This window comes from Marmota marmota, unplaced genomic scaffold (assembly GCF_001458135.2).
Source record: "Marmota marmota marmota unplaced genomic scaffold, marMar, whole genome shotgun sequence".
In the NCBI taxonomy this organism is placed as follows: domain Eukaryota; kingdom Metazoa; phylum Chordata; class Mammalia; order Rodentia; family Sciuridae; genus Marmota; species Marmota marmota.
In genome coordinates, this window is record NW_026000093.1 from 26729549 (window position 1) to 26756901 (window position 27353).

A 27353-nucleotide genomic window follows, 5' to 3' on the forward strand; every position below is an offset into this window, starting at 1 on the left:
GGCCAGGCGGGGACCCTTCTCGCTGCCCTGGGCCGCCGGGGGCCGCTTGCAGAGCCGGTTGGGCGGTGGCTGCGGGATTGGACCTCTGCGCCCGCGTGGCCGGCCAAGATTCACTTGTCTGGGGCCAACTGTCACCTCTAATATAACTTACTACTTCCTGGCAGGTCTCCTTTCAGCGGAATTTTGCTAGAAGTTCCTCAGTAGGTAGAATGTAGCTGTTTTAATGGGTGTTTCTGATCCGGTTAATGTGGAGATACTGAAAGTGCTGCTTCCTTGCCGGCCGCCATGTTGGATCACCCACTTTCTCCAGTTTTCCACAGCAAGCACAGATGATGGCTTCATAGATAATGGTTCTAGGTATGTCACTGAATGTGACTAAATAGTGTAAATGAGAATGAAATAAAATTTTGGGAATCATGAAATTACAGGTTACAGAAAACATATTTTAAAAGTTGCAAAATGGATTTGGCTCTTCAGTTGTCATTATTTCAGGACAGTGCAGGCTCAGAGGGAGGCACCTACCAGTGCAGAAGTCTTGGGGAAGAAGATGTTAAATGAGAGAAGTTACAGAAGCTTTCAGGAACCCAATAAAATGATTGAACCAAAGAAAGGCAACTTCCCTAGGGTCAATGACATCTTTGAAAGAATCTTTAAAAAAGTGAAAAGAAATAGTGACAAAGAAGTACCCCTGAATAATCATTTGTTTTCTTTTCTGTTAAAAAAAATTCTGAAAGCTTTTGACTAAGTGTGGCTATGTAGAAAATTTACTAACTGTGGAATAGAAAATAGAGGCTTTAATGGATTAAAATGTAGGTGTGAGACAGTGTGGACAAACCCTGAAAACATCATGCTAAGTGAAATAAGCCATTTGTGAAAAGAAGCATAACTTAATCGACATACACAAAGTGTCTGCAGTAGTCAAACTGGTAGAATAGAAGGGTAGAATGGTGTTTGTCAGGGAGTTGGGGGTAGGAGGAGTGAGAGCAAATAATTGGAGGGTATAAAGTTTCAGTTAAGCCATCTGAGTAAGTTGTAGAAACCTATATAGCCTTTATAGCTGTAGTCAACACTACTGTACTGTACATGTAAAAATTTAAAAGGATAGATCTTATATTAAGTGTTCTTACAATGAGAGAGAGAGGGAGAGAGAGAGAAACAGGAAAAAAAGAAAGAAAAGAAAAAGCTAGCTCTGAGATAGGAAGAAAAGAGTTGAAGTAACTGGCTAGGGTTCAACATGAGCAACAGCCCTTACTGAGTAGAGCAGAGGTGAGTTTGGGGAGGAGACATGCTTATTATGTAGATGAACAACCTATAAACATTAGGTTAAGGAATGAAAATTGTTCCAGACCATATAGACGTTGTGATGAATTCCATAAGGACTTAAATATGAGAAACTGCCCAATTCCTTGAGAGATGTGAATGCAATATTATGCTCAAATTATCATCATGGTAGTTCGATCTTTTAATTTTAAAGTAATCAAATGAAACAATCTTATGTGAGAAAATGTATTAGGAATTAGTAAATTTAAGAAAGACTATGTTTTGGTAAGAGCTCTTTAAAATATAAGACATTAAGAAGATGTAGGAGTAATTTTTTGAAACTAATTGATATTGAGAACTTATTAAATTTCTTGGAGGCCCCATTACACTGAGGTCACAGATGATTCAAGACGCAGAAAAAAGTGATCACACATTCCAGGCCTAGGAAGCCCCAGGAGATACTGCTCCTTTACTATATAAAAATAACTTCTGCGTAAAACCAGACAGGGCAGGGCAAAGTAGCTTTACTTTTCCAGAAAATAAAAAATTACAAATCCAGCCCCATTCAGATAATTGACACTGGAGCATCCAATGCACTTCAATCTATTACTGCCTAGAAGAAATAATTTAAGAGAAAGCACTGCAGGTCAACAAAGATGATGTTGCTTGGTTACTCAAAACCATTTGGTAGCATGCTGAGTTGCTCAGCTTTTTAGAAGAGCACTCTTTGTATACACATAGGAAAAGGATGGAGAAGACCACTTGAAACCATTTTTCATTGTAAACTTGCTTTATCTGAACACTGACTTCACTTTTGCAATGCCTAAGCAAGTTCAGAGGTCTTTGTTAAAGTGTAAAGCTACCAAGATAGTAATAAATGCTGAATTCAAGTATTCTTCTAAATATTAATCTTGTTATGATGAATTTGCTCTGAAGGAGTTTGAGCTGTTTTTTTAGGAGGAAAAAATATTCAGTTCTCTGGCTTCCTGACCAAGGACTCCTTGGGGGCTGCCTGGAGGCAGCACTGTGCAGGGGGGAAGTTCAGAGCTTCAGAATCAGACTGACTCATCCAAACCCTCCCTCTGTTGCTCTCTGCCTTTGGAAAAAATTACTTAAACTGTCTGAGCTTTGATGCCTCATCTCTTCCATAAAAGCAATGATGTTTCTGTTATAGATTACTGTGTGGATTGAGTAGGAAATTCATGTTTCATGCCTAGCACCTAACAGGTTTCCAACAAATGGTAACTTATTATTTGGAAATTAGAGAGATGCAAATATCTTTTCTTGTATTCACAGTCTTTAAAATATCCTTTTACAATGAGTCACATAGCTCTGTAGAGTCTGGAGAAGCTCCAAAAATGAAGGAGGGGGAGAGGGGTGGTGTCTAGATGGGTTATAGAGTGAAAGTTGTTCGAAACTTGCAGACTCAGTTTTAGAATGTAGTTTTATTCTCCAATTTTAAAAAGAGATTTAGAATTGAGCTTCTCACCATGGATACAGAAAGATGGATTTCAAAATGTGAGTGATGACAACAGAAAATGTTTTTCTTTCTCTTTATTCTGTTAGACCGCTTGGCTTAATATTTACTCAGTTTGTTGGCTTATGTTTCTTTTAATGTGCTACAAATTTTTGTAAGAACAGTGATATACTTTATTGCTTAATGTATTAGTAAATCAAGAGAAGGGGTGAGCTGTGGAAGTTTTGAAGGCAGATATAATACTTCTCCCTTATCTGCAGAGATATGTTCCATAGACCTCAATGGTAGGCATGAAACTACAAATAGTATTGAGCCCTATGTATATCATTGTTTCCCACATATGCATACCTATGGTAAAGTTTTTTTAATTTATATATTAGGTACAGTAGGAGATGAGTAACTTAATGTAGCTCTTAGCAAACTTGGCATACAATTTTTTTCTTCTTTTATTAAGAACTTTTACCTATTCACTTAAAGGAAACACTTTATGTCTTCTCTTTGGCACATCCAAACTGCCAGCATCCCTACTCTGCACTTTTAGGCCATTATTAAGTAAAGTAAGACTTTTTGACCACAAGCACTGGAATAGCTTGACAGTCAATCTGATAACCCAGAAATGACTAATGTTCAGGTAGCACATAGAGCGTGGATATACTAGACAGGGGGCTGATTCATACAGTGGGTGGGACAGTGTGGGATGACTTGAGATTTCATCATGTAACTCAGAACTGTACATGGTTTACAACATATGAATTATTTATTTCTGGAATTTTCTATTTAACATTTTCAGACTGTTGTGACTGCAGAAAGACAAAATGCAGATCATAGAAGACTACTTGTACTATCAGTACTATACCTGAACATCCACTCATTATTTTTTAAATTTCAATTGTGACTACACTTTGTGTTTCAAATTTTGTTGATAAAAATATACAAAGCACATGCTGTTGCCGTCATCAAGTGCAGGTTAGATTTATTCCCAAATCTTTATATATCTAGACTGTTAAGAATTTAAATTCTAGATCTTTTTCTGACCATACGATTTCTATTGATTTTAGTTTTTTAAAATTGTTGTTGCAGCTGTCAGGGAGGAAAATATTTGCCAGAACTTGATAATTAAGTGCCTAAAAGTTATCTGTTTATTTTCCAGAATAAATTCCATACATAAATGAAAGGGAAAGGTAAAAAGTGAGGCAGATATGGCAGGGAAAGGCAATGAGAGAGAGTTGTAAGAACTTTATCCCACAAGGTGAAGGACTAGGAACCTTAGACTTCTAGACATTATGATCCATCTTTGCCAATATAGGCCTGTGGGTTAGTCTCAGGGAAAAGCAAAGTTTGGGCCAGATAAGAAAAATGAACACAAGAAATAATTACAGAATTTAAAGGAAAGGTATATGGGGTTGGAGATATAGCTCAGTTGGTAGAGTGCCTGCCTTGCACGCACAAGGCCCTGGGTTCAATCCCTGGCACCACCAAAAAAGGAAAGCTACATTTAGGATTTTAAAAATATGGTTTAGTATATCATTGTGGTTAAGAAAAACTCCCCTGAAATGAGAGTGTGACCTCAAAGCATAGCTGCATCACTTGGTTGGGGTGTCATAATGCATCAGAATCTGGCACAGAGCAGATACTCTGCACAGTGTTGATGATGATTGTGATGATCAATACCCCATCCCACAGAAAGAGCTGCTGATTACTATCTCATTGTGTTAATAAAAACAGAGTAATTTGGTACCATTTTCAAATGCATGATCATCACCAAATTGACAGGGTAGAATAGAATACTGGATAATCTAAGTCAATGGTATTATTTTTAAATAATATTAAACAAGAAAGGTCAGGGCTAGAGAACACAAATTAGTAACCTAATTAAATCACCAGCAAAAGAGACAGATCCTGTTAACATCAGTCAGTTTTGTTATTACACAGCAATTATTAGAGTGAAATATTGCACGATGCTATGTATCATTATTAGGTTTTAAACATTTCATGTTACACAGGCAGAAAAGTATAGATTAATCAGTTTGTTTGATAAGTTAAAAGCTCCTTAATTAAAATATTTATTATCATTTGTATAAAGGGAGCAACATGGTTGAGGCTCTAAAATGAATTCTGGGGCACTCTGAAATAAATTCCTTTATGAAATTATTTGCACAAGTAGCTCTTCTTGGAGTAGTCTCCAAGTGCCGCAGGACCTAATTTGTAATATTAAGTAGCAGTTTCTTATTTTGACATTTTGTGCATTTCCCTAAATCACTATGAAATGAAATGATTTTTAACATGACACCAAACTATTATTTGCTTTATTTTTCTATTCAAGGAATGTGAATGTGTTATGAAATATCAGATTTTTTTCATAGGATTGGTGAAAAGTTTCTTCTCTGCCCGCCTGTCTGCCTTTCCTCCTCCTCTCCCTTTCTTCCCTTCTCCTCCTCTCCCCTCCTCTCCTCTCTCCTCCGTTCCCTTCTCTTCCCTTCCCTTCTTTTTCTTCTTCTCACTATTTTTCTAGCCTTTGCTGAGCCTAGGAAAACCTTTATGGGCTCCCAAGTATTGTGGTATTACAATTGGACACATTTAAAATTTCTCAGCTTTTTTAGATCAGACAGACAAGAATTTCATTTCAGGCTCTATCAATTTCTAATTTTATGAACTGGGACAAGTTACCCATCTCTTTAAGGCCAAGTTTCCTGTTTTGTAAAGATTAATAACTGCCTCATGAGTTTATTTTGAGGATCACATAATTGTTTCTTACAAACAGCTCATCAGAGTACTTGTCAGGAAACAAACTCAATAATTTTTTTATTCTTTGACATTTTTATTTTTAATAAATCTTCAAGGGGGCAGCAGTCATTTGGCCAAATTCAGTCAGTAGCACTGTATCTATTTTGGAGAAGCCCATATGATAACACTGAAGTAGGAATGGAAGAGAAAGTATTCTTGGATAAACTATTTTTATTTTTCGGCTAGGAATGATCAGAAAAAAATGGTTATACACACACACACACACATTGATGTATGTAACAGGGATTATTATCTGTGTTTAGCATAATTGACAGTGCTTTGAATTTAGAGTCCCAGGGCTTTGGGAAGATTTTATAAATTCGTATCATGAGGCTCATCTGTTTCAGGATATAGAATGTAGGTATTTTTTAAGAAACATATCCTAGTGAATTTTATATTCTTTCCTCTGTCCTTATTTGAGACTCTGGGAAGATGAAAGGCTGCTCTTAAGGAATTCACAATTTATTGGGGAAATATAGATTGATCCTGTAAAAACTTATGACAATGTATCAGTATAAATGCTAAAACATATATGAAAGATAATTGGCTGAAGATCACTTTGGTTTTGAGGGGAAAAAAAAGAAGGTTAAAAGGGGTAGAAGAAAACAGACACTTAAATTTAAAGGGATAACAGTGATCAAGGCTTAAAGTTATGCTTATTTGACAAGAGGAAGTAAGTAGGCTTCTTGAGTGACATGTTGGATATACATCAAGGCTGCCAACTATTTGGAAGTTACTCCTGGATTTATAATCAAGGACTAAGGATAAATTCTTCCTTTCAAGATTAATTTAAGATTTATTTATAAGGAACCATTATTTGGTGTGTGCATTTGGGCTGAGCCCTGTTTATTATGATTGTATTGTTTTTAAATAGATTACCACCAAAGGCCAAAGGTTTTGTACACAGCAGGAAAAACAATTAGTAAATGCAATAATAGTGCCTTGTTGTGCACTTCTATTTTCAAGGTTAATTATTTGTTTAATTAAAGCCTTCAGAATCAACCAGAGATGCTATTGCCTAAAAATATTAGACAAACATGATTCTCTTTGGCAGTGTAAAAATTGTGTAACAACTTTTTTTTAACATCTTGATACTTTATGGCCTTTTATGACTTTGAAGACTATATCACATTGTGCTTTTTAATGTCTTTCTCTTATTGACTATTTTTATACACATTTCTTCATTTTATAAATGTGGGAATGGAGGCTTAGAGAACTAAGTAAATAAGAAAGTACAAGAGCTGGGATTTGTACTTAAGATTCTTAAGATAATTCCTGAGATGTTGATGAGGTATTAGATTAGAAAGGTTAGGAATTGGAGACAGGTGGGATGTTGTAGAGGCTACAGAAATTATCAGGGAAAAAAAGGCAGAAAAAAATAGACACGGAAAGCCTTGTAAAATGGAATCTATATGATTATAATTCATTGTGGAGAACGAATGAAATATTAGAGGCAATTTCTGAAATGTAGCTATTTTAAAAAACTAATTTCCCCACAACAGGGAACAAAAAGGAAGACCACAGTTAGGTGAAATTAATGATCTGTGTTTGGGTTGAGTTTGGCAAATCAGGATGTTGTTGGCACTTCCACTCTGGAGCTCAAATACAAGATCAGAATAAAGATGTGAATCTAGTGTTGACTTGGACTGATTCTTTGGGTTCCCCCTCAAGTCCCTGATTTTTGCTTTGCTTCTCATATCAGCTGTCATATAATGGATTTTCCTTTCCTTTTGGGTACCTTGTCAGAGAAGTAAAAGAATACTCATAATCTGTGTAAAATGCCATCATCATTAAGTACATAATCCTTTAATGTAGTCTTGGTCAAATAGCCAACAGGTAAAAATCAGAATGAAGCTTTCCTGTTCCCAAGTTTTATCAATATTGTTGTACTTGTTCAGTGCTGCTGATATTTGACAGTTGAATCTAAACCTACCACGCCCTGGTCTCAATTTTTCAACTACCACTCACTATGATGTGTGCTAGCAACTCATCTGAACTTTACCTGGTAACTTACCACTTCTGCGAGCCAAAAGTGGGTTTCTTGTGAAATTGGCTGTGATACAAGAGCTGGGTATGGCATGCTGATTACCTTCCACTCTAATGTCCTCTGCAGAAACTGCCTCTTTGGGAGCCAGGACCTGTGAGGATGATCTTACGGAGCAGCAATTGAGAGCAACCTCAGGTAATTGTTTTCATTTCTCTCAAAACCTTGCCCTGTTCTAAATGAGTTACATTTGTTACTCTTATAATTTTAAAATTAATGTCCCCAAGAATTGCTATAATTATATATGATCAAATTCCTTACACAAATAAGTAAAAAGCAAAAATCATATATATCTATATTTGGAAGCATATGCAAAATGACTTCGATTTTTAGAGTTTTAGGTTCACAGTGAAATTAAGAGAAAGGTACAGATTTTATATATCTCCTCTGCCCTACCATGCATGGCCTCCCTCATTATCACGATCCCATACCTGAGTGGTACATTTCTTATAATTGATGAACCTGTATTGACATAATTAACATTCAAAGACCATAGTTTACATTAGGGTTCATTCTTGGTGTTGTACATTTTATGAGTTTGGACAGTGTTCTAATGGTATGTATCCATCATTAATTGTATAAATTAAGATTTATACAATTGAAATAATAATGGTATATATCCATCATTAAGATAGCATGTAGAATGGTTTCACTGCCCTAAAAATCCTGTATGCAAATTATTCATTATTTCTTTCTTGCCTATCCCCCTACTTCACCCTGTGGTTACCCCTGATCCTCAGCTGTGTCCATCATATTTCCAGAATGTAATATATATGAAATCATATTGTATGTATCCTTTCTGGATTGGCTTTTTTCACTTAGTAATGTGCATTTAAATTTATTCCATGTCTTTTCATAGCTTAATAGCTGATTTTTCTTTTTATCACTGAATAATACTTCATTGTATGGATATTTGAGTTAATTTGTCCACTCATTTAAGGGCATCTTGATTGCTTCTGAGTTTTGGCAATTGTAAATAAAGTTATTATAAATATCTGAATGCAGGTTTTTGTGGAGGCATAGATTTTCAGTTCCTTTGGGCAAATTTCAGGGAGCACAATGTCTGGATCACATGCTAAGTTTAGGTTCAGTATTATAAGAAACTGTCAAACTATTCCAAATTGGTTTTAGCATTTTGAATTTCCACCAGCAGTGAATGAGATTCCTGTCACCAGTATTTGATGTGAGTGTTCAGGATTCTGACCTTTCTAATAGGTGTATAGTGGTATTTTATTGTTTTTACTTGCCTTTCCTTGACAGCGTCTTTTCATATATTCATTCATCATCTGCATATCTTTTTTGGTGAGATTTATCTTAAGGATTTTACCCACTTTTAACTGAGTTGTTTGTTTTCTTACTATTGATGTTGAATATTCTATATCTTGATAAAAGTCTGAGTTTTAATATTTTACATTTTGATAATTTTTTTCTTGGATATGTATTTTGCAAATATATTTTTCCAAGCTGTGGCTTGTCTTATAATTACTAGGCAGTGTCTTTCATAAAGTAAAAAAATTTAATTAAGTCAAGTTTACCAGTTCCTTCTTTCATGGGTCATGTGTTTGGTATGTTATCCAAAAAGTTGTCATCAAACAAAAAGACATCTAGATTTTATTTTTTTTATCTTTCAGGAATTTTAAAGTTTTGTGTTTTGCATTTAGGTCTACTATTCATCTTGAATTAATTCCACTGAAGGATGTAATATCTGTGTCTAGATTCATTTTTTTGCATGTGTCTCTAGCTTCTTAAAGATTAACTCCTGTTTTATAATTTCTCTCGTCTACATTTTTTAAGCTGTGAAATTTCACCTAAATGATCTGTTTTATATAAAATATCTTTCAATAATCCAGAGATTATTTTCAGTAATTAATGGAGTCGTTGGAATTTTGTAGCCATGTCAACACATTCATGAGTCTCTGTGCTTTGCATTTGTACATGTATATGTTAAAAATGGCAGTTGCACTTCCTTAGCTGCATTACATTCAGGTAATTTAAGAGGAAATTCACCCATGTTGATATAACACACCTCATTTATTTCTGCTATATAAATATGACCTCGGTTGCCAGATTTATACAATTGAAATAATAATGTGCTATATTATTACAAAAAGTCCTTTGCATCCATGATGGTATATTGAAATACTTTTTTTTAAAAGGCTTTGCACGTGAAAACATCCCTTTACTATGTAGTTACGAATCCCTCTTTAAAAATTTCAGCTTCCAGGTGAAGCTTAGTTTACCTGTGCATGTCTCATGAATATTTTTTAAAATGCTGTATGTTATTTCCCCCTACAAAACTAGATAGCACATTTAAGATACAATAATATAAACTCAGTCTCCCTCCCTCCACCTCAAATTCATAAAGGTTTTATTAATGACTTTTTGCACAATATGGCAAAAAGCAAGACTTACAACAAAAATATTAAGTTAAAAAGAGACAAGTCCCCATCAATACATTTCTTTAATGTTTTCTAAACAAAGACACTAAAATTGTCATTCTCACCTCAATCTCTGAGAAGTTTTAGATTTAGATCTGTCTATGCCTTCTGATTGTTTTCATCTATATGTTCTACAGAGAAATCAAATACAAATTCCAAACTGAATTCCTTTCTGCAAAATCATTTCTACTTTTCTGCATCTCAATTTATGACATCAGGCCATTGATATACTTACTCAAATAATTAAACTAGCAGTTGTCAGTTTTACTTAAAATGTTGATGAGTCCCTTCTTTGTGCCTGGGACTTCTGGGCACACATTATGAATAAGGTATATCAGTGACCCTTATATTAGGTGACATTTCTAGATAAATAAACAACAAGGAATTTTTAGACTGCAATAATTATGGTAAAGGATGTGAAAGAGGTGATATACCAGAGCAGAGATTCTTAAGGTGTGCTCCTCTCATAGACAGCATCAGCATAACCTGGGAACTTTTCACAGAACATATTCCTGGGCCCACCCATGACCTAAATCAGAAACACTGGGAGTGAGATCTAGCATCGGGTTTTACAAGCCCTGCAGGTGATAGTGAATCCTGCCCAACTCTGAGGACCCTTATCCTGAGTGACAGGTGATGCTCTACTTTAGTAGCAATGGTCAGACAGGTTCTTTTAGGAAGTGACAGGTGACTTGAATCCTGAATAAGGAGCATGGGCCAATTATGCAAGGAGTCTGGGAAAACATGTTCCTACAAAGGTAGGAAGAAGTTGGTTATATTGCAGGAAGAGAAGGAAGGCTAGGATGAAGGACTTTTAGAAGGAAGGCTAGGATGAAGGCTAGGATGGAGGACCAGCAACATCCAATGTGGTAAGAAAAGTAGGCAAGGGCCTAATCATTCCATCCATAGTGAGGAGTTGATGTATTATACTAAGTATAATAGTAAAGGGTGCCAGAAGAGCAGATTGATTTTCCTTAGCTTTACCAAATAAGTTATGGGAAAGCAAGAGTCAGTCTTACTTATTTGTGAGACCATTACAGTAATATAGATAAGTTGCTAATGATACTGTCAAGGGAAATGTAAAGTAGATGAATGCAGTATGAACTAAATATTTTGGAAGTAGAAGTACTTCCAAGGACTTGTTGATGGATAGAATGCATGTGATTGGGAAAGAGAAGAGTCCAGGATGGCTTGTGGTGGATGGTGGCACCATTAACTGAAAAGATGAAGTTGGGAGAAAAATGGAGTGAGGTGCGTTAAGTTGAAGAACTCTGATTTGAGCATATTGAGTTTGCTATACCTGTTAGACGTCAATGTGTATGTAGATAATGTAATTTAAATCTATAGGACTAGATGAAATCAGATAAAGAGATAATATACATAAGGAAAAGGGCTTGGTACCAATGGGGGAGGTGCTTGACATTTGGTATTTAATGAAATAGTGAACTTTTAGAGTGAACTTCTGGAGACATAGGATGAAACCATAGTAGTCTAATACAAGGAAATCCAAGAGAGGTGCTTTTTTCCAGAGATAAAGAGTAGCAACATCTGTTGATGAAAATAAGTTAAGTAAGATGCAGAGAAGTGACCTTAAGATTTTATAGCATGGAGGTCATTGGTGACTTTGAGAAAAGCACTTTGAAAACAGAAGCTACACACATACGTTTAGAGAGGGCTGAATGATGAGTGTGATTTTTCAGAGAGAAAATAAACACCCTTTTAAATTTTATTGAAGGGGAATAGAGGAATGGGGTAGAGTTAGGACTATTCCCTTTTTTCCCCTAATGTTGCTTCCTAAATTTAATTTAGCATTCTAACTAAAATATATTAAAGGCCTACTATTTTCCAAGCACTGTTCAAGTTGCTTCTTGCACAAAGATGAATACATCACTATTTTCAGAAAATGTTTACCTATTAATGCAAGGCAGAAATATTAAGATAATTTCTATATACTATTGTATAGGTACATTGTTTGATTGTTTGACATCAATGTATAGGAAAGGAAAAAAAACTTATCCAAAAACAATAACCTTAGTTTGAAGTTCAGAAAAGACTTTTTATTGAAGAAAACAATGAACAGTACTAGTATTAATACAATGATCATTTTTAGTATTTATTTTATGGTAGGCTCTGTGCTGACTGATTTTTATACCTTATCTCATAATAAGCATATGGAGTAGGTATTATTAACTCTATTTTTCCAGATCTTGAAACTGATATTTCCCAAGGTGGTCATGAAGGGAAAAAAGTGGGAGTTATACTATAAAGAAAAGTTGTTATAGATAAGATAGGAAATATAATAATAAGTATAGGGAAAGAGAGGACATTACGAACAGATGGATGTTGGTTCCACAGTGCTTACAAAACATGAGCTGTACGAGAAGCATTAGCATGAGCTGGTGTCTTGTTAGACTTGCAAGTTCACAAGTCTTACTCTCAACTTACTAAATTAGAAACTTTACAGGTGGGGCCCAGCAATTGGTTTTAACATGTCCTCCAGGTGATTCTGATGTTCTAAAGTTTGCATATTAGTTGCTTGGTATGAAATGAAGAGAGATGGGTGTACACCAGGGCAGAGGTATTCTTGCTTTGCACAGAAGGAACATTTTCTTTTTATGTGATAGGGGTCACTGAATACTTTAAGTAGAGGAGTCAGATTTAAGTAGAAAATATAGAGGGTAGATTTGAATGGAGAAGAACTGAACAAAGGGACCTTGGAAAAGTCCAGGAGAAAATTCTCACAAGCCAGTTATCTTGAATAGAAATGCTCTCTATATAAAACTGAAGACATTTAAGTGACCACCCTCTATTTCTCCTTTACATGATCACTCCATGGGCTTTGAAAGTATGCAGTGTGTTTTCACTCATATGAAAGCTCAAAAAGTTCATCTTAAAGAATGGAATAGGGTTTGCTAGAGACTCAGAATTGTAGGAGAGAAGGGTTGGGGGGAAGTTGGACAATGAGTACCCAAATGCAGTTAGACAGGAATAAGTTTTCCTGTTCTGTAGCACAGTGGGGTGATTATCATTTACAACAATTTAGAATATATTTTGCAAACACTAGAAGAGTTTGAAGTTTCCCAACTCAAAGAAATTATAAATGTTTATGGAGACAGAAATGCTAATTACCCTGATTTGATCATTACATGTTATACATGAATAAAGTATATCACTACACATGTATCAGATTATCACATCTTACCCTATAAATATGTACAATTATTATGTGTGAATTGAAAAATTTTAAAAATTGCACAATATTTCTTAGAAAACTCAGAATGAGCGTTCCCAAACCCAAGTGAATACTGAAACAGGGAAACGAGCACAATTGGCTGGCCTTAGATGAGAGGAATCTCAATGAAGTAGATTTGCTTAGAAATTGTATATTATGATTTTGTAGGATAAATTGAAAGTGGTTTTCCAATCATTTTTTTTGTTGTTGTTCAAATGAAATATTCTAAGCTAGTCATTCAGAAACTTCTCTTTTAAATATAGTTGATGTGTGGGTGTAGAGTAACATAAGATGATCATTTCAGGCATGTTAAAAATGCCGGGGGAAGGTAATTGTACCATACTTCTGTAATATAAGATTACAGTATTTTGTCTTCTTTCTATTATCCTGTAACATTTAAAAATGAAAATATCATTTGTCTGAAAATTGGGAAATTCTAGTGGAACCTAATGCACATTTGTGCTTAAGTAAGATACAAACATAGATTTTATTTTTTATATTCCGTGAAGCAAAGGATAATTAATAATACACATTCCGTGAATGCATCAGTACTATGAAATGCTATAATACTTTCATTTATTATTGTATGTAACAGTTTAGAGACAGTGATGAAAATGAAGTCTGCTTTAGCATCTTTATTTTGGAATCTTATGTAATGTTTTTATACCTTCAGTTCTAAGGAGTTTAAGACATTTAATATCATATATTTTTCTCCTGTAAAACATCTAACATTTTATGGTATTTTACAATGGAGGAAATGTGGTACTTGGAAATTAGAAAGTAGCTGCTCCCTCCCCTGACCCCAAATCTAAACCTATAGGTTTTTCCAGAGAAAGTGGTTTCTTCACATTAATTCTCATGACTCTAAAGTCTGTTTATATAATGAATGTCAAATTTATTTCTAAAACTCTCTTTGAGAATGAAAGTGACCTTTTATTCTGACTTATATGAAACTTTATGGTGTGTATAAGTTACTTTGTGATTATTTTTTGCATGATTAAAAATTTGCAAAGTTCTTATGGCTCCAAAGAGCCTACCTGTAATAAACAGCTTTCGCCTTCTAAACCACAAAACAGGTTTGAATTGCTTGAGCATTACAGCTAATTGCCTGCCTACTTCAAAGGAAGAACCAAAAAGAGAGAGGGAGGGGAAAAAAGAAAGTCACAGAAGCAGAGGCATTGCAGGCAAATCCACCTCTGAGGGTTATGAGTTGTGGCTTGGAGGAGCCGGGCAAAGTTATGGCCTCAGAACTGCTGTTTGCGATTAAGTTGATGGGGAGAGTCTATCCCACAATCTTTCCCTGCTGCGGACACAGAGTCTTTGTTCACATTCAGATTTCTCAAACTGTTGCCAGGGTCAGGCGGAGGTCAGACACCACAGTGATGTATAGAAGAACATGTCTGGGAATTTCTCTCACACTTAAAACACATACCAGAAAATGAAGAAGAGGACCTTGCAAAATCTGTCTGATGAGACCCAGATTATACTGTAGCTTTTCTTTTAGTGCCTTCATAATTTTCTTTTTCTTCTCCTGACACACAATGTTTTATTAATGTGAGTTGCGATAGCCCTTACAATTTTATGTCCCCTCAAGATAAGGACACTCAGTAGCACTCTGACACTTCATTTTCCAGCCCTGGGGGGAAAGTCCAGTAAATCTTCTCAAATAAGTCTTGCATCCCTTTACCACAATAGTTGAAAAGAAATTGTCACGGGCCTGACTCTGGATATCATACCACATTTGTGGGCCTGACAGAACCACAGCCTTCCAGCTTTGTCTGGACCACCATACCCACCAGTCCAGCCAGTGCTGGAAGGAGGGATCCTGTGTTGGATCAGTAACTGATGGTCACTGATGGGTGAAAGCAGGATAGAACCAGAAAAGATTCTTTATCTTCTTATAGTAAAATCTCCATGTGTTTTTGCCTGAAAGGAAAGCTTCCCCCAAGCCCTCAGATGACTGATGACCTTCATTGGGGTCTCCCCTCTGCTTTTGTGCAAAGTGCAAAAATAGAATAAATGGATTCCTATGGTGCCTTGGAGGACTCACAGTTGAACCAAACTCTTATTTGAATGTATTAAATGTCCTTGTTTTCCCTTTAGCTTTTTGGAGTTTCCTATGGAGCCCAGAATGGTTTCCCCTCTGTTGTTTTCCTACTCACACAGTTGCAGAGCATGGCTGGCAAGTGAGGCACTAAATATAATTTTTTTTTTTTTGTGCTCAGCTGCTACATATGACAGTGGATATTTCATTCTGCTGTCAGAATGTTATTAATAAAACATGGGGTGTGGAGAGGGCCACGATTTCCCCTTTCAATCACTATAGCATTTGCAATGAAAATTGTATTCAGTGTGTAATTTTCAGTTAATGCTTGACACTTAAAATGTCCGTAGCAGCGTTTTGTATGGTTATTGAAGGGTTAATTGTATCATGTTCTCTGCATAAAAGCTGTGCTTATCAAAAGCAAATAGAAGAGTGTATGCAAATGTGTGTCGATGACCTTTTGCCTTTCCAGGGTTAATTTATATGGTCATTAAAGATTTTATGAAATTGAGCAGCCTAGTGCTTCAAATCCCATTTTACCTTCTTCTCCTAATTTATGTAATTCGTACCTGAACCGGGGAATATGATTTTTATTTTTTTGTGCTGCAATGAAAACAGCATGCCATGCTGTGGGGAGTTGAGAGCCTGGTTATCTGGCATTACTCAGATTGCTGAAAATTCATTAAAATGTGACATCAGCACACTGAGAGACAAATGATCGCAGGATGAAAGAGAACAGTGGGCCTTTCACGGATTAGTGCTGCACAGCCCCAGCATAGAGGCTAACTGCATAAACAGATTAATCCACCAGCAGTGGCATAGCTAAGATTTACAGAATAATTAAATAGGTTTGAGTTACTATGAGGATTTCCATGTAATCTAGCTGGTGTGAACCCGTGAATGAGGTGTGGGGTGATGTGGTTGTCATAGAAGTATACCTTGTTATGTCCTAGGCCTTATATAGTTTCCCCTATTTAAAAAAAATACAAAAACCCCCACTATAGCTGAAGCTTCAAACTCTTCCTCAAAATTTCATAGAATTCCTCTGAGGTCTGGTATCTGAAGGAAGGAGTAATACCTGTCTTTTATTTAACCCATTGTTACCACATTATTTCAGTAAGAATTTTTGCTAAGAATCTGATTTGTTCTGACACCTATTCAAGTTCATGGAATAAGGTCCATGTTGTTAGAAAGTTCTACTGTTAAAAGTATAGAAATGCCTTCCACCATTTTTTTTCATCTTTTCAGCTTAAACTATATCAAATTATACTAAAAATGATTTCTTTCTTTCTTCTTCTTCTTTGTTTTTTCAGTATAGATGCAGGCTCTCAATGGATTAAAAATGTAGTTTCTTTAGATATAAAAATTTGCATGGGTACAGTCAACATGTTCTAATATGGACTTTTGCATAAATGTATGTTCTCTCTTTTGAGTAGGAATATCTGCAGACAATTCATGAATAAAGTTCTAACGTGGCCACCAAGTTTATTTTAGTGTGTGTTTTAGGTTTTTTTCTTCTTTCTTCTTCAATTGTATTCACTGGTCTCATTTCTTAACAGAAGAACAAAGTGAGGAGATAGAAGGAGCTATTAAGCCCCCAGCAGTGGCTGAGGATGATGAGAAAGACACAAGTGAGAGAGACAATGGCGAAGGCAAGAGCTCTCATAAAGATTCTGGTAAGATACTCCACTCTTTCACCTTTCATTTTCCTCCACCCCTCCATTCCCTGCAATCAGCCCTTCCTTCACTCCCCCCCCACCAAGCTTATTAAAAGCTTTTATTCATTTTAAACTGTCTGAACATTCCTACTACTATTCATTGCATGTGCATTTTGCATGTGATTTCTATCAGTAGCCTCCCATTGACCTATTTTTAATCATAACCATCTGACAGAATAGATGTGGATAAGTTGAAGAATATTACAGGACAACCAGCGAGATTATTTTTTAATCAAATCAGTTTGTGTGCTTGTAATTTTTTAAGCGCCTTTCATTAATCTTAGCTATACTTGTGATTCCTCTGATGGCATATTAATTTTTTATAAGCATAGGATTAGATATCACTTGAATTTTGTCATTCAGTCATATGTACCCCTGCCCAAACCATGTAACCCTAAAAATAAGTGCTATTTTTCCTCTTTTTTTTTTCCAACTTACACTCAGGAATTTGCCCTTTTTAAGGGCATCTATTTGAAGCATTTCAAACAAAATCCAGTGAAAAAGTTTACAGATGATTCAGCCTAAGAAAGAGGAAATATCATTGAAAAGGGATTAGGTGCTGGGTAATTTTGATCTTCCAGAATAGACAAATCCCAGTAATGAAAGCTACTGTCTTTGAAAACAAACCTTCGTGTCATGACATTTACTTGTGCACAAACAAACCCTAGGCCAGCATCTGGTGTAGATACCTAAGGCTTTTTCTGTGTTTGATTTGGCAAATATATGGCTTCATCCATGCTTTGTATGTATGAGATGGAAATCTATGGTCGCAATGAATATTACATTGGCTACTTTTGCTGCACGCTATACCTAGTTTTATTATGTTGGACTCATTGAAGCAGAAGAAGTGCTGAAACGGGTTCAAGGCTATTAGTTTCAGGTAGTCATCTATCTTTTCCTTGAATTCTAGTGACAGCTGCATATAAAGGAGCTTGTATTCACTATGAAGATATTGGGTTGAGCCAAATGTATCATTTTTTACATACAAGTTTATTTAAATCTGAATTATCCTATATTTGTAATTCCGTCTCTTCATGTCTAAGTTTTACATGCTATTCAAAAATGATCTAAAGTGGCTCCCTGCTCCCCCACCCTCACCTTTTAATACTAAATTTCTCAGAGGAGTCCAGGGAGAAAAGTGCCTTTGTTATTTGCTTCTAGGATGTGGTGTCTAACATATGATTCTAATTTGATTTAAACAAAGAGGATCTAAGGTTGGTATTGAGCCTAAAGCGAAATCTCTGAAAAGATGCCATAGCAGTATAGTAGCAGGCTGCCTCCTGAGGCTATTGACAAGGAATTTGAAGAACCTAGTGATCAGTTAATGTCAAGGGTAGTACTATCTAAACTTTATTTGAAAAGGATTGGAAATAGTAAGGTGGTCCGTTTACTCTCTTTAGGATGGACGTCATCAAGACTAGTTGCTTGATTTGTTCAGGGACAGCAGGATCTATCTATATTTAGTGATGACTTTCTCAGAGTAATACAAAAACAGATTGCAAAGTATATCCTTCTTATTCTTCAGAAGCCTGTGTAAAACACCCAGATATCACATTAACTTTTGCTGAGTGCCTATGTAATACTTTGATATAGGACGTTATGTGCAGTATTAAATATCTAATGTCTAGTACCTTGTGAAGGATGGATTCTGGGAATTCCTTGAAAATGGATCTAATCTTACCATTGAGGAAAGAGTCTTGCTTTGAACATACCACAGATGCAGGGCTCTATCTCCACTGGTGCTGCTGTTCACTGCTCTGCATAAATAATGGACCCAATGACTCCCTAATGGCCTGATGAGTTATGGTCCTTCCTTGGGTGCCTAATTGTACCATATAGACAGGACTCGGGTGTCTGAGAGGACACAGAATATTGCATAATGGTAGTTATTTAAAACAAATTTCATTCCCATAAAAAAGCTTCCCCAGGTGTATCTACAGGGATAAAAAATAGCTCTAAGCAAGGACCAACTAAAAGTAAATGCTGAGATGCAAATCTTTAGCTTTGAAATCTCCTAGCCTTCAAGACAGTTCTTGTTATTAGAAATTAACATGACCTTTTTAACAAGGTTTTATGCTTTTTAAATTGACAATTATTAGGTTAAAGAATTATTACATGGAATTTTTTTCTTTGTAAATATTTCTAATGATTAAATAGCAATCCACATAACATATCCTATATACATATATATTATATCAGTTAAAATTGTCAAAAGAATATTAGCAAAATTATAAAGTAATTACTATCTTAATATGTTAGATGGGAAAACAGTTTGACCCCACTTTAACATAGAACTTTTTAAACACGAAGGAATTAACACACGTTAGGAAGGCTATGTTTGTGTAAGCTGTTGTGCTGTGTTACTGACACTAATCTGTAGGACTGGAGCTCTCAAAATGAGACTTGGCAATATGCAAGTTATATTTGTTGAATATTCATCCATAATAGAAAAGCCTCCTAATGCTTCATTTATATTGTCATTTAAATCTAGTGCCACTTTAGATTAATTATAATCCAAATTATAGCTCTGTGCAGTACAAGAATTAATATAGAGTTTATCCAGATTAATACATTTGCATTGAAAATGTAATATGTCTCTGCTGTGGCTAAGGGGACCACTTTTTAATAAGGGAGTAAACATGAGGAAAGATGGAAATTAACCTTCATTATTGCAATTAAAATTATCCTTTCATTCTACTCTCATTAGAAAGAATACTGTACTGGTAATTATAATTTAGAGTTATTTAGAGTTGAATAACATCTGTTATATCCAAGTTTTATAGTATTCAAACTTTATCAAATATATTGACTCATAAATAATAACTCAGTGTTTTGTTTTATTGTTTTTTTCAAGATTTGCTAGGGGTACACATGCATTATTGGATTTTCCTCACTTGTTATGAGTATAAACCATTTTACAACCTTCTGTATTTTAGGGATTGAGAGTTATTAAGTAGGCGGCATCTGAATTGAAATGAATTATGTCATTTTTATATTAGCAATCTCATGCAAGTTAGCTAATCCTATAACTGACAGATAATCATTGGCTCATCTATGTGGTAGTGTTTATTTGTAATTTGACTTCATTTTTTAGTTAAAATTCATTAAAATGACATTGTTCTTTGAGAATACTGTGGTGTCCTTTATGACACAAAATATATTATGATCTATTTCAATTTTTTTTTGGTCTAGGGTAACAAACTGGGTTTATTTCAAATTTAAGTTTGCAAATACAAACTAACTAATCACAGAACATTATCAGAACCTTCCTAAAATTAGTTGGCCTTTATCTAATAAAACATATCTCTAGGAAATTAGAATTCAGGAAAAACATCCAAGCAAATTTCCTGTACTTTGCCAGGAATGGCATAATATTAAACTTGAGATAACACCCCTCTGAGTATAAAAGACAAGTATATGTAAACTGTGTCTTCTACTGTCTTTACAAATAGTCCTTCCCAACCTCCTCTAGCTTAAGAGTCATTTTTGTCATATGTTATTATACTTCAGTATTCTCTCCTTCTACTTACTATGAGTTATTTTCATTTGTAGGGCACCTAGCTAAAGTTAGGCAGGCTAGCCTTTGTTTATAATTTTATAGCTTCCTAATTTAAAGCAAAATGGTCTTTGGAAACTTCACAGCTTATGTGAACACTCGTGCTTCAATGAATGCAGTTAATTAGCTAAATAGCCCTATAATAGTTAACTTAAAACTTAAATTTTCCTTTCTTGATGCAACACAGAACAGTATTTTAAGATATTTTTAGTTGTAGATGGATGTAGTACCTTTATTTTATTTATTTATTTTTATATGGTGATGAGGATAGAACTTATTGCCTCACACGTGCTAGGAAAGTACTCTAACACTGAGCTACAAACCTAGGCCCCAAAGCAATTATATTTTTGATGAATATTAATAAGCATAAAATAAAGGCAATATATCTTTAATACACAGGTATAAATTATACCAAGAAACACACATCACTGTATAGGCTTAGTAAAATGTTTCAAATCTTGAAATTAATACTTTTTTATGGTTTTGTTTGTTTGTTTGGTTTACTGGGGATTGAACTCCTGGGCACTCTACCACTGAGCTAACCCTTTTCACTTGTTATTTTGAGATGGTGTCTTGCTGCACTGCCCAGGCTGGCCCCAAACTTGCAATCCTCCTGCCTCAGCCCCCTGAGCTGCTGAGATTACAAGCAGGCACCCTAATGCATGGTCTTTTATTCTCTTTTATGATATCAGTTTCAGGATAAGATACACATTGTGTGTGTGTGTCTGTGTGTGTGTGTATTTTTTAAATTAAGCCCATGACTATATATTTAATAGAAGTTTCTGGAAAGTTTATTCTATTTCTGATGCTCCAAATGGCCTACAAGCAACAAAAGTCATGGACATTTTTTTTTTCAACTTTTTTTGTGATAGTCTCAAATGGACTTATAATTGTGTCTTGTCCAATTCTACCAGGAACAAAATATAATGAAAAGGGGTACATCATGGTGTATTCATCTTCTAAGGAAGCATATTCTTACTCATTAATAGAAACTTTTAAAGAAAAATTTCACAGGCAAAGGCAACTGATAGGCACTTGCTGATTTAAATGACAGTCAATTTTGCACAACTTAATCTGACACGTAAACAGTGAATTTGCAAATATTAAATATCATATTGTTTTTGTAAATTTTTTAACATTTACTAAGCATAAATTATATTCTGCCTTTCCTTTGAGAAAGAAAAATGAATTTTTATTAATTGTGAGATGAACGTCCCCAGTTTTGGTACATCTTTAGGTATCAGATAATCAGATACTTTTTAATCAATATAATGAGACTTTAAAATTATTTCAAATTTAAATTTACTCAAATACAAATATGACAGGTTATTTTTTAAACATCTAAAAAGAATTTGAATTTCTCTACAGCATATGTAAATAGAGAACAAAAGTATTAATTAAAATAAAATCTAATGTTTATAAATTCAGAAATCAATATCAATGTAATCTGTGGAAAACTCAGCACTAATTCTGTATGTCAGGAACTGATTCAAACCTAAAGGAAGAAAATTATTGTCATTATATCATTTAGATTCTATTTTAATTTAGTCTCCCCAGTATAACCCTTGAATTTGTTATGAATTTGAGATTTCTGAATTTATTTATATGGTATATATTATGCATCTGTACCCAGAGTAGAAATATTGTTCATTTTTATTTTGTTTCCAAAACACCCTTGACCTTATTTTTAAATTAAAAGTGGGGTATTTTGAAAAAAAAAATCACTTCAATTTATTCATTTATATGAACTGCATGTGGATTGAAGAAAAATCAAGATAAATCTTCATGCACAGCATACAATCAGATTACGCCTGGACTATATATTTACGCGGGGTCTGATAGCAATCAATGGTTTAGCTTCATTGCGTTTCAAGATGTATTTGCACCCAGTTGTCCAGTGATAGTGTCCTCACCCTGGAAATAATTTAGTTGCAAATTGACTGGAAGATGGTGAAAATTGAAAGTTAAAATTAGAAATACTCATAATAAACAGCAGAAAAAAGGTCAGATGATGCCGTGCTATGATGAGATTGGAATGGCTGGTAAATGAGGTTTTGTGTTTGTCGTGAGATGTATGTGACATGCCTACCCAATGTCGCTGTAATATCCAGCCTCACAGAGGAGATTATCGGGCAAATTGATGCTGGAAAGAATTTTCAGTTAGATTGGGAAATTAGAATTGTGCTCTTTTCTTTGATGTGTGTGAGACTCCACCACATTACATTGCTCATCTGGGCAAAATTTTAAGTCGTCTTTAACACCAAATATTTGGATTAACCTCATAAAGCAATTGTCTTCTTAAGATTTGTCCTATAATGCTGTGTGTACAGCCAAGTACTAAAACATCTCCAGCAAAGACAATATCCCTAATAGCAATAGCAATAGCAATGTAATGTATGGTTTGCTTTAACAACCTTTTGATTTTTAAATCCATTAATGATGTCAAAATATTTTAGTTCCTGAGTTATATCAAGCCAGCTCTTCTCATAATTTTGAAATATTCTCTTCATTCAGGGATTTTGAAAAGAAATAGCTGATTAGATATTAGTAAAAATAATGAATTTCTGAGTTAGTATTTGTGAATGGAAATAGATTGGCTTTAATGCTATGAAGGCATTCTGGGACACCAGAGAGCACACGTTATTGATAAACCTCTCAAGGCCACCTAGGGTTATCTAAACATGAGACAGGAGTACATTTGAAAATATATTTATAAAGTCTACTTAGTGGACAAAAAAGATATGTGTTTCTTTTCTTTTGTTCTGAGCATCATTTAAAAGTGCTTGCCTAATTCTTTTTATGACTTAGTCAATTGAGAGTCAGTTATTTGAAAAACATAATTTTCTACTTATGATATCATGTTTATAATTTGAGTTACTCTATTCTTTTTGCAATCAGGAATAATCACACCAGAGAAGGAGCTAAAAGTCAGTGTGGCAGGGGGCACCCAGCCACTCCTATTGGCGAAAGAAGAGGATGTTGCAACAAAAAGGTCAAAACCTTCAGATGACAATAAATTCTGTCATGAACAGGTAAATAATGTTGTTTTCCTTTGTTGTGGAAATCTCTTTTTTTGTTTGTCTGTTTGTTTACCTATTACTAATAGTTTAAGAGCCCCCCCAAATTCCATGTGATTGAAATGCACATAGACATCTCCAAGGGCAATATTATTAACACTTGGTATTACTGCCAAAGTTCTGAAGTCATCAAAATACATTAACTCATAGAGGTCATGTTTATTCAATTTTTTCCAGTTCTATCAGTGTCCTTATTGTAACTACAATAGTAGGGACCAAAGTCGGATCCAGATGCACGTGCTGTCGCAGCACTCAGTGCAACCAGTCATCTGCTGTCCTCTCTGCCAGGACGTCCTCAGCAACAAAATGCATCTCCAGCTGCACCTGACTCATTTGCACAGTGTGTCTCCAGATTGTGTGGAGAAGCTGCTTATGACAGTAAGGATACCAAATGTTGATGCATGTGTGACATGATCTGGGTAAACTATCAATGCAAATATGTAATTATGGGTTGGTAGAAATTTATTTCTTCTGAGCTACTGAAAGGTCTTTTATTGACTGTGTTATAGAAATCACAGTAGAGGCCCATTTGTGGTCTCTTTTGCTTAGAGAAAAAAAATATGATACAAAGAATAGCCTAATTAATTACGTATTTTGTGGTCTTTTTATATCTTATGTTAATCAAATGACTCATGTGGGCACTTTGCATTTCAAAGTTTCTTGATTATCATTATAAAAAAATAGACCTACAAAAAGCTTGAAACCATAATTAAGAGAAAGAAAAAGAAAAATACAGCATTGTAACAGCATTGGTCTGAAATCTGAAGGGATAGATGTCCCTGCTTTGGTTGGAAAAATGCAAATGGGATATGCTACTGCCAAATGGGAGAAGTGATGGAATTTATGATTTTCTGGAGTACATTTAACCTGGAACCCTTTTGGTTTTTAAAGGTGCCTGTCCCTGACATGATGATGCCAAACAGTATGCTGCTGCCAGCAGCCGCCTCTGAGAAGTCAGAGCGGGACACACCTGCAGCCATGACAGCGGAGGCATCTGGGAAATATACAGGTATTCCAGCTTATGATGAAGATCTGTGGAAAAAGTACTCAGGGACTTGCCCTTGTGGCAGTGCGCCAAGATTCTTACCATTAAAGATTTATTTTTAAAAAGCATGAAGGGAAGAAAATGCACAATGTTTCCGTGAGCCTTATTTTCCAAGACATGTTTGACAACTGGTTATCTCCACCTGTCCTTGAGAAATCTAATTGCTGAACAGCCAAGAATATTCTATGTTGTTTTAATTCACTAACACCAAGGTTATGGCCCTTGGTATCATGCCGATTGTAGCATATTGTATTTTTTTTTTTTTTACTTTTGACTTGTTTTCTTCCCTATCCTGAAATTCCCCAAGATTGATGATGAATTCTTACTCATCTTCATATCTTCAATATCCAGTCCAGTGCTGTTAGTAGTTACTCAGTAAATATTTCCTCAAAGAATCAGTTAAGTCAGAGATCTTTATAGGGTCCTATTTACAATCTATTGACACTGGAGCCATAGGTTTCTTAACAGAGGTATTTGTGCTTTCTCTGAACAGGTGAAAGCCCAATGGATGAGAAAAGTATGGCAGGTCTTGAGGATTCAAAGGCTAGCGTGGAAATAAAGAGTGAGGAGCAGAAACCAGCTAAAGAGCCCCCAGAAATATTGGAATGGAATAAAAATAGCAGTAAGGATGTGAAAATCCCTGACACACTGCAAGATCAACTAAACGAACAGCAAAAACGGCAACCTCTCTCTGTTTCAGACCGCCATGTTTATAAGTATCGCTGTAACCATTGTAGCTTGGCTTTTAAAACTATGCAGAAGCTTCAGATACATTCCCAGTATCATGCAATTCGGGCTGCAACAATGTGTAACCTCTGCCAGCGTAGTTTCCGTACATTCCAGGCTTTAAAAAAACACTTGGAAGCAGGCCACCCAGAACTGAGTGAAACTGAACTTCAACAGCTCTATGCCTCCTTGCCCATGAATGGTGAACTTTGGGCAGAAAGTGAAGCTATGGCCCAGGATGACCATGGCTTAGAACAGGAAATGGAGAGAGAGTATGAGGTGGACCATGAAGGGAAGGCAAGTCCTGTAGGAAGTGATAGTAGTTCTATTCCAGATGACTTGGGCTCTGAACCAAAGCGGACCTTACCTTTTAGAAAAGGGCCCAATTTTACAATGGAAAAATTCCTTGATCCATCTCGTCCATATAAATGTACAGTGTGTAAAGAGTCATTCACCCAAAAGAACATTCTCTTGGTCCATTATAATTCAGTCTCTCACCTGCATAAGTTGAAAAAGGTTTTGCAGGAAGCCTCCAGTCCTGTCCCGCAAGAAACCAACAGCAGCACAGACAACAAACCCTACAAGTGCAGCATCTGCAATGTTGCATACAGCCAAAGCTCGACATTGGAAATCCACATGAGGTCTGTGCTCCACCAGACAAAGGCCAGGGCTGCAAAGCTGGAGCCCAGCGGGCATGTGGCCAGTGGACACAGCATTGCGGCAAACGTAAATAGCCCTGGCCAAGGGATGTTAGATTCCATGAGTTTAGCAGCAGTCAACAGCAAAGATACCCACTTAGATGCCAAAGAATTAAATAAAAAGCAAACTCCTGAATTAATCTCTGCTCAGCCTACACATCACCCACCGCAGTCACCAGCACAAATTCAGATGCAACTGCAGCATGAGTTACAACAGCAAGCTGCGTTCTTTCAGCCACAGTTTCTGAACCCAGCCTTTTTGCCTCATTTTCCCATGACTCCAGAAGCACTGCTGCAGTTTCAGCAGCCTCAGTTTCTCTTTCCATTCTACATACCTGGGACGGAATTCAGTCTGGGTCCAGATTTGGGCTTGCCAGGCTCTGCCACATTTGGTATGCCGGGCATGACGGGAATGGCTGGCTCCTTGCTTGAGGATCTGAAGCAGCAGATTCAAACGCAACATCATGTTGGCCAAACTCAACTCCAGATTCTACAGCAGCAAGCACAACAGTACCAAGCCACACAGCCCCAGCTGCAGCCTCAGAAACAGCAGCAGCAGCCGCCGCAGCCGCAGCCACCCCAGCAGCAGCAGCAGCCAAGCAAATTATTGAAACAAGAACAAAGCAATCTAGCCAATACAGACTGCCAGATCATGAAGGACATACCATCTTATAAGGAAGCAGAAGAAATTGCCGAAAAGCAAGAGAAACCAAAGCAAGAATTTGTAAATGAAGGTGAAGGACTCAAAGAAGGCAAAGACATAAAGAAGCAAAAATCCTCAGAACCATCCATCCCTCCACCCCGAATAGCCTCGGGGGCCAGAGGAAATGCAGCCAAAGCTTTATTGGAAAACTTTGGTTTTGAATTAGTCATTCAGTATAACGAAAACAGGCAGAAGGTACAGAAGAAGAACAAGAGTGGCGAAGGGGAAAACACTGACAAACTGGAATGTGGAACGTGTGGTAAATTGTTTTCCAATGTTCTCATCCTGAAGAGTCACCAAGAGCATGTACATGGGCAATTTTTTCCCTACGGAGCACTAGAAAAATTTGCTCGTCAATACAGGGAGGCCTATGACAAGCTTTATCCAATTTCTCCATCTTCCCCTGAAACGCCACCACCACCTCCACCTCCACCTCCGCCTCCTCCCCTGCCACCAGCTCCTCCACAGCCTTCTCCCTTGGGTCCCGTGAAAATCCCAAGCACGGTTTCTACTCCTCTGCAAGCTCTACCACCCACTCCCCCGCCCCCTCC

The 27353-nt window shown here is 36.0% G+C and overlaps 1 protein-coding gene across 1 annotated transcript in view; it reads left to right on the forward strand.

Moving 5' to 3' along the window:
- Zfhx4 (zinc finger homeobox 4) overlaps positions 1-27353 on the forward strand; it is a 184769-nt gene that overhangs the window by 143140 nt on the left and 14276 nt on the right. The window contains 6 exon segments of the mRNA XM_048783081.1: positions 7635-7703; positions 16839-16955; positions 23452-23585; positions 23808-24008; positions 24522-24639; positions 25169-27353. Coding sequence (XP_048639038.1) covers positions 7635-7703; positions 16839-16955; positions 23452-23585; positions 23808-24008; positions 24522-24639; positions 25169-27353 — 2824 coding nt within the window.